Source organism: Perissodus microlepis, chromosome 23, assembly GCF_051167445.1.
Source record: "Perissodus microlepis isolate ML-2025 ecotype Zambia chromosome 23, ASM5116744v1, whole genome shotgun sequence".
In the NCBI taxonomy this organism is placed as follows: Eukaryota; Metazoa; Chordata; class Actinopteri; order Cichliformes; family Cichlidae; genus Perissodus; species Perissodus microlepis.
Genome location: NC_140482.1, coordinates 39,089,279 through 39,097,724, shown reverse-complemented (window position 1 = coordinate 39,097,724; position 8,446 = coordinate 39,089,279). Strand labels below are relative to the sequence as shown.

The 8,446-nt window shown below is 41.5% G+C and overlaps 3 protein-coding genes across 3 annotated transcripts; 2 read left to right on the top strand and 1 right to left on the bottom strand.

Moving 5' to 3' along the window:
- The first annotated feature begins 119 nt into the window (after nt 1-119).
- fh (fumarate hydratase) lies at nt 120-2,260 on the top strand. Its single transcript, XM_084922095.1, has one exon. It carries the CDS (start codon nt 203-205, stop codon nt 1,700-1,702), a length of 1,500 nt encoding a protein of 499 aa, XP_084778221.1. The 5' UTR covers nt 120-202; the 3' UTR covers nt 1,703-2,260.
- Nucleotides 2,261-2,352: 92 nt separating this feature from the next.
- fam32a (family with sequence similarity 32 member A) lies at nt 2,353-5,104 on the bottom strand. Its single transcript, XM_084922097.1, has 4 exons — nt 4,976-5,104; nt 3,508-3,652; nt 2,662-2,715; nt 2,353-2,535 (listed from the first exon to the last, which is right to left on the bottom strand). The coding sequence occupies exons 1-4, from the start codon at nt 5,047-5,049 to the stop codon at nt 2,467-2,469; spliced, it is 342 nt and encodes a 113-aa protein (XP_084778223.1). The 5' UTR covers nt 5,050-5,104; the 3' UTR covers nt 2,353-2,466.
- A 64-nt stretch (nt 5,105-5,168) lies between these two features.
- mrpl54 (mitochondrial ribosomal protein L54) lies at nt 5,169-8,351 on the top strand. The gene is made up of 3 exons (XM_084922096.1): nt 5,169-5,427; nt 5,623-5,779; nt 7,790-8,351. The coding sequence occupies exons 1-3, from the start codon at nt 5,301-5,303 to the stop codon at nt 7,920-7,922; spliced, it is 417 nt and encodes a 138-aa protein (XP_084778222.1). The 5' UTR covers nt 5,169-5,300; the 3' UTR covers nt 7,923-8,351.
- The last annotated feature ends 95 nt before the right edge of the window (nt 8,352-8,446 follow it).

The window sequence follows — 8,446 nt, the reverse complement described above, 5'->3', positions numbered from 1 at the left end:
GTTGTGGGATGTTTGGAAAGCTTCATTAATCCGGATGAAGCTGTCTCTTCGTTTTCTCTTGATACGACAGCCACAGCGGAAATCCCGCCTTTCTTGCCTCGCGATTGGCTGACCGCCGATCAGTTTCCTGATCACCCAATGACATATTACAATGTGGAAAGCGACGTTGACCTCCCCCCGAAATCACCTCTAATGAGAAGCCATGTTTCGGTCTTTAGGACGCGTTCAGCAGTTTAACTGCAACTTCCTGACTCTGCAGAGGCTCAGCGCTACCTCTAAACTCCACATCTGCACGTCCAGAATGGCCAGCTCGGACTACAGGATTGAACGGGACACGTTTGGGGAGCTCAAGGTCCCGGCCGACAAATACTACGGGGCCCAAACTGTCAGATCGACCATGAACTTCAAGATAGGGGGACCAAGTGAGAGAATGCCCATCCAAGTGATCAAGGCCTTTGGTGTCCTGAAGAAAGCAGCTGCTCAGGTGAACAAGGAGTACGGCCTGGATCCAAAAATAGCTGAGGCAATCGTCCAAGCTGCAGATGAGGTTTCAGCCGGTAAGCTCGATGATCATTTCCCTCTGGTGGTATGGCAGACTGGCTCTGGAACTCAGACTAACATGAATGTCAATGAGGTGATCAGCAACAGGGCTATTGAGATCCTGGGAGGGAAACTGGGCTCCAAGGATCCAGTTCACCCCAATGACCATGTCAACAAGAGTCAGAGCTCCAATGACACCTTCCCCACGGCCATGCACATTGCAGTAGCCACTGAGGTCCACCAGGTCCTGCTACCCGGCCTGCAGACTCTGCACGACGCACTTGCTTCAAAGGCTGAAGAGTTCAAAGACATCATCAAAATTGGACGCACACATACTCAGGACGCTGTGCCGCTCTCGCTGGGCCAGGAGTTCAGCGGTTACGTCCAGCAGGTGAAATACAGCATTGAGAGGGTGAAGGCAGCCATGCCCAGGGTGTATGAGCTGGCAGCTGGAGGCACGGCTGTAGGAACGGGACTTAACACCCGCATTGGGTTTGCTGAGAAGGTAGCCTCCACCGTTGCTTCTCTCACAGGCCTGCCGTTTGTAACCGCTCCCAACAAATTTGAAGCCCTGGCAGCTCACGACGCCCTGGTAGAGCTGAGCGGGGCTCTCAACACTGTGGCCGTCAGCATGATGAAGATCGCCAATGACGTCCGCTTCTTGGGGTCAGGACCTCGCTCAGGCCTTGGAGAGCTCATCCTACCAGAGAATGAGCCAGGAAGCAGCATCATGCCGGGCAAGGTGAACCCAACCCAGTGTGAGGCCATGACCATGGTGGCAGCCCAGGTGATGGGGAACCACGTGGCCGTCACCGTCGGAGGCAGCAACGGACACTTTGAACTCAACGTCTTCAAGCCGATGATGGTGAAGAATGTGCTGAACTCCGCACAGCTGCTCGGCGACGCCTCCGTCTCCTTCACCAACAACTGCGTGGTGGGCATCCAGGCCAACACGGAGAGGATCAACAAGCTCATGAACGAGTCCCTCATGCTGGTCACAGCGCTTAACCCACACATCGGGTACGACAAGGCGGCCACCATCGCTAAAACGGCTCACAAGAAAGGCTCGACCCTGAAGGCTGTGGCCGTGGAGCTGGGCTATCTGACCGAAGAGCAGTTCGACCAGTGGGTGAAGCCAAGTGACATGCTGGGGCCAAAGTAAACTGACAACCCAAGGAAAAGAAAAACAAACAAAAACTCTTTTACACAAAAGAAAAGAGTATTTAAGTAAATCAGATGTGGAACTGAGTAAGCATTTTTTTTGGAAACTGAACTTTTCATCTCTCAACAAAAAATCTGGCATACTGTTGTATGACGCAACTTGCGTAATATCTGGCATACTGGTAGAGTTCAAAGTGCACTGTGTCATGGTCCTTTGGTATGGATGAAACAGCTGATGCAGCTCTACACACCTTTATCTTTGTGTCTTAACAGGGAATGTTTTAAGAAGTAGCAGCAGTAAAGCTTCGTCATCAATATGACTTAATTTTGTACATGTAAACATGTAAAGTCCTTTTTTTTTTTTTCTCCTTCCAGAGTCAGAATACTTTTAACTCCTCCTCAGCTTGTAGTCGATACCATCGCAGCTTGGAGTGCCATTGTGGTTGCTTCAAAACACTACATAACATTGTACCTCGTGTGTTTTGGTTTACACGATGTGTGCCATTTATGCCATGTGTCCGTTAAATGAAATGCATTTATTAAAATAAATACAGTCTTATTTCAATTTTTTTCTTGCTTACATGCACGCACATTAGCATGATTGGTTAAACATCTGCTGTATAAACACCAGGGATTACAACAGCCAAAGTATGAAGGTGAAATCAAATGAATTTTAATTGTAAACAACAAATATACATTTCAAAAAACGTGGTGCAGAAACAGTTTGTACAAGTGATGAAACAAGAGTGAACATTTGCTCCGGTTTTATTTGGTCCAGCTGACTTTGGGGATGTCATAATGCTCTGTCAGGTTGTCCAGGTGACGGTTAAAATCCTGATAAACAACAACATAATGTCACAAACTGTTTCTATTAAGAAATATGCAATTTTGATATTAAGTTTTATGTAAATGTTGTCTTAAATCTATCTCTCTGAAAGGCCGAGTTAAGGAAGCTCTTACCTCGACTCTGTGTTTGTGGGTCTTTGATGCCTTGTTCAAAATCCGCTCCATTTGCTGTTAAAAAGAAATGGAGAGAAATTTAATGCCAAACAATTTACATTAGAACTTTCGTTTTACACATTCACAATCTTTAAATCTCTGTCAGAGGGGAGAAAAAAAAAGCCAAAACACTTAACACAGACTACTGGATTTAGTGGGAGTAAGATTGATACACACACACAGACAAAATAAGAATTTATTTCAGATTACATAACAAGTCAAGATTTGGATGCTTCTTTGTTCACAAGTGGTCACCGCAGCAGGTAGCACCAAAGTTGATTTGGCAGATTTTCACACTGGATGCCATTCCCAAAGGGATTTGGGTCTCTTTTCAGAAATGAACTGGGAATTTGCTTATTAGGCAAATGTGTATTTCAAAACTATACTAGTTTGGAATTATTGTACAGTGCTAAGACTGTTGGCTGTCTCTTAGAGGTAATATTATCAATACCTTAGTGAAACATCATTACCAATTGATGTTTTTCCACTGGCAGACCTGGTGCAGATTTGTTATTGAAACCCTGCTATAATTTATGATACTGACAATAAAGATGGCTTTAGGAAATATTGCCCCAAACAACAAAAGAGATTCTGAGTTTAGATAATTTACTTCAGAGAATAATAGATTTGGCTGCAGTTTTCAAGTAGCTCAAGTTTGTTTTTCCAGTCCTGAAAAGTGCCAAATTTGAACCCAACCTTACAAATAATTCCCTTCTAAACAGAAACTTCTACAATCTATTAATACTTATGTTAGCTTTGTTTCCCCTCACAATTCAATCACTTGAACGCTGGAGAAAAAGAACTCACCCGTTTCTCTTGCATCTTGTCAAAAGCAATCTGTGCCGGTGTCCTTTTGTCAAGATATACTTTCTTGGTTTTCACCTCCTCATCGCTTTGGCTGGTAACGACCTGCTCCATGCGATGCTTGCTCTCCTTGTTCTTCTTCTTCTTCCTAAAAAATAAGAGAAACACCATTATTATACCTCATAATTTATTACCAATTCTGTGCAAGAAAATGTACATGCAGGACAGTACTGTGCAAAGGTCTTGAGCCACTCCTCTTTTTCAAAAATGTTTTGCCAGAAAAATTGGAACTAGCTGCAGCAATGTTTTTTAATCGAGTACACCAATGGTGACTACTAATGTTTAACTGTGTGTTTGGGATCAAAAATGAAACCATTTTTAACTTCTCTCCTGAATTCTTCCACACATGTTAACAACAATTTGGACCAAAAATTTCACATTTTACTCCATAAGACCTGGTGCCACTGATTTTGTTCCACTTCTTGAGTAATTTGATGTACTTCAGCCTTTCCCCCCCTCATTTCCCTTCTTTGAGAATGGTTACTTGACAGCCACCCTTTCACTGAGTACAATTCTGATGAAGCTTCAGCAAACAGTAGATGGATCCACCGAAGGGCCATCTCTCAGGTTCTGTATCAGGTCTTTTTGGGATGTTCTTAAGGACAACACTTTCAAATACTATTCATCCACTGTAGATGAATTTTCTTTTTTCAACTTCTTCTTTTCTATTTGCCTTATTTTTAAGGTGAGATAAAAACGTTTGAAATGCCTTCATACCGCCTGGCCAACTATTTTATCAACACAACTAAAAAACAATTACGGCAAAATAAAAATAAAAACAAAGAAATGAGAGGTGCCACAAGACTTGCACAGTACTGCACATACCATTCAAGTTTTTTTTGAGTATGTTAGTCAAATACCACTAAAAACAGGTTTCATTTGAATACACAAAGATCCTGTAAGCACTTAAGGCCTGCACAGTCCCACAACTACAGCAGTAATCATGTATTACGTAACACACATCTGTCTTTAGCGTTCAAAACCTTGTGTCTCCTGTTTTCTGAACAACTAACTATTCAGCTGGTTTTGTGTATTTTAGATTTTAACATTTATAAGGGATGTGTGTCCAGTGTCGTACAAAAGAAAGTATATATTAGTCGGTCGTTTTGTTTTTGCCAAGCTAGCTAGCTACCCCTTCTATTACAGTCCATAATTCTACTATCAACAGCTCTGAGGCCACGAAGCATGCGTTTAAATGTTATTTTCATATTTGTTGGCCTCTTCAAATATTACGTAATATTACTCATATCCACACACGTTCAGTGAACAAAGAGGTTTGTTTTCCTACTAGCAAAAGGGCTAACCATAGCCTGGTACGAACACAACCACATAATTTGAAGTATTTCATCGACTTAACAGAGATGTCTTTTTCGTACATTTTCTTCTAAGCGCTGATACTACTAAGACTTACTTTTTCCCAGCCGAAATATCTCCCACACCCTTTAATTTCAGGGCACTTTTCTGGACTGTAGCGTACTCAGACATGTTCGAGAAGCTGTTTGTCGTCTTCTTCTGCTTTCTGCTCTGACAGAGACGGATCAGTGCTGCCACCTATCGGAAGGTGAAAGGAAGCGACCCAAGTATGCGTGAAAATGTCCTGCGGTGTTTCTTCCCAGCCACGGGGGGTGCTGTACTCTACTTCTAACGAGCCAAATACGAGGCAGAAAGCGGAAGTTGAGGCAAAACTGAATGTCAAATTGTAGCATGGTGGAGTTCGTTTTTAAAATAAAGTGAAAATGTTACGGTACAGTTTATTACGGATAGCACCGGTAGCGCAGTGCCTCAGCGGAAACAACACATCGTTTCTGTGCAGGGTGAGCATATTAAACAGAGGACAGACATGTGGATATGCTAAGAAAGTTGGTGAGTAAAGAGGACATCTGTGTGCCAAGCTTGTTTACTTTACTGTGTGCGATTATATAAAAACAAAAAGGGGAGATGTCGATGCATGTGTCATTTAGATCACATTAAATTAAAAATGTGTGGCTATTTTTTTTTTTCATTCCACATGAGTCTAATTTAACGCATGTGTCACAAATCTCTTCCTCCATCTTTTAGCGGCTAAGGGAAAGGGTAAAGGCATGATGAAAGAGGAACTGAAAGGTCCAGAAGTGTGTAAAGACCCTGTCAGACTCACATCTCATGCAGTAGGGGTCAACATCTTCAAACAAGGGGAAGACCCCAAGCTGAAGCCTCCCGAGGAGTACCCTGAATGGTGAGAGTGCACGTTATGTTAAGTTTTTATTTAATGTTTTCCCTCGTTGTGTCATCATCGTACACACATCCAGTGGAAGTTTCACCCATTTACTGAACAAATAAATGGTGTGATGTTCTGGGAAAAGTAAGTCCACATCTGGCTCCAGCAGCTGGTTGTGCCTCCTTAGCTTAAATTAATTAATAGGCATTTTTCAAAAGTCTACTGGTTTTCAAAAAATTTCCAAAACTGATATAAAACTTAGGAAACTTGTGATTCCTGAAACAAATCTGTCTGCAGGTGCGATTTCCATTTAGTCCAAATGTATAGACCTGCTCCTGAAATGACTGTGAACACCAGATCTTTATAAAGATCGAAACACAAAGTGGAAGATCAGTGATTAAATTAAAAGCAGAAACACAGCTGCAGCAGTGATCGAGAGGTACAGAATGAGACATCGTGCCACTAATCAGAGCCACGGTGCGATCCTCTGAAAATGATGGCAGTGAATGGGGAACTACTTACACCAGTATCTCTGAATAAAAGACATGCATTGCTTTATCAAGTAAAATATGAGTTCCTCTTGCAGCTCACAGACTGTAATAAGAATACATCTGTTCAGCAGTTATACCACAGTACATTTATTCTTAATAGTGAAGCACAGAGTTGGGACTATGACTATATGTCTTTATTGTATTTCGTTTTTTCTCCAGGGAACTTTTTCTAAGTTTTTCTTTGGACATTGGCTGTCCCCCCTGCCCCATTTTTTTTGTTAAGCCACTTAACAGAGACTCATGAACCATTCAAGCATGACAAAAAGCAGCTTAGGCAAGGGATTAACTATTATATGCTGCATTTGTTCCCATGTCTTTAGCTGAATCTACAAAAAAATGCCAAAGATAATGCGCTGAGAGGCATAAAATTGTATTTTTGGACCAACATTGGGATTCCCAAAGAGGTATTAGCTAAACTACCTGGACCAGCTGAACATCTATAGCATATTTCAACACGCTGTGCTCTGTGTCCATGAAAGTATATGAAGACACTCGACAAGTGGTTCCAGGTTCAGTGAGTGTTCACAGCCATTTGTAAACTATGGGTTAGCAGCTAGCTAACAGATGAGACCTTTTATTGCATGCAATGCAATAAAAGCATATCTGGATTGAAAAATGCAGTTATGGATTGTCCTCCCTAGAGCCCATAACTCAACATTATTAAAACAGTGTGGGATCATCTTGACAGAGAATGCAACAAAAGCCAGCCAAGATCCAAAGAAGAGCTTTGAATGTCCTTCAAGAAGCCCGGAGAACTATTCCTGAAATTCCTGAAGACCGTTTAAAGAAATCTAGAGAAAATAAGCCTGTATTTTTAATATAGATAATATAAAATGCATTTCTACTCATAAGTCACCTCAAGCTGCTTTAAACTAAAAGATAAAGGCCTTTCAAGGTCTTTATTGCAGAGGAAACCTCAACAATCAGACGATACCGTATGAACAGCACTTGGCGAGAGCAGGAAGGGAGAACTCCCTTTAAACAGGACGAAACCAGTAGAGCCAGGTTTGAGGAGAGGCAGCCATCTAACTGTGACCAGCTAGAGAATGAAGGAAAAGAGAAGAGGGGAAAAAAGGAGAGCTTAGCGAGATCAAGGACAAAACATAAAATGTGTGCAGTGTTTTTCAAAATTTGAGCTTGGTGGATGTTTCGTTTTACAGCAAAAAGTCTGCAATCGGCCAGAACTTGTTAGGAGAAGCTGGCAGTTGTGTGAAATCTGTGCCATTTGTAGGTAATTTTCTTTATATTGAATTAACTTTTACATCTATTTTTAAACTCAAAGGCCTCCACAGCCTTTCTACCTGCAGTGATTATGAATGCTGGCCATTTCCAAAACATGAGTGCTTTTGGTTTTTATATTAGTTGATATTGTATCATAGACATATCGACTCACTGCTTAAGTAATCGGGGAACTTCTTTGTGAGTTGTTGTTGTAGTTGTGATATTTCATTTCTTTTTTTTCTTTTCTTTCACTCAGGTTGTTCCAGTTAAACCTGGGAGCGGCCAAAAAGCTGAACGAGCTCGAGTCGGACTCTTGGGAGTATTGGAAACGTCTGAGAAAGGAAAACATTTGGCGTTTCAACAGACTACATAAAGGGAAGAAGTTGTAGGGTTTCACTGGACTTACCGAGGGCAACAGCAGTGTTTTACACCCTGGACTGAATTATCATGACAGAAACGGACTTCTGGATCAGTCTATCCCACCTGACAGCTGAGAGACTTTTGTCTCTTCATCGCTGGTTCTGTTTGATGCAAATGTTCTCTTGTGTTAAACAAAGGTGGTGATATAACAGCGTGAACTGCAAAGGAGTCCTTCAAGAAGGCAAAAACTGAACATCATATGAACCTAATAAAGTTATTGTCTCACTTCAGACAAACTCTTCATTAAATCAAATTTGACCAGTTTTCATGAAGTCGTAGTAACAATTTTCAACATTTCTGTTGTATACTAGAACGCTCTGGAGTAGTTACTTTGTGGCAAAAAGTAGAAAAAAAGGATTTCATTGTGTTTAACTTGGATTAAAGCATTTGAACATGTGTTTATGGTGTTTTGTTTTCTTTTTGCAAATCACTTTGCCTGTTTGTGAATGTGCAGACTGTCTATAAATAAAAATGAAATTATATTCAAAAGTTG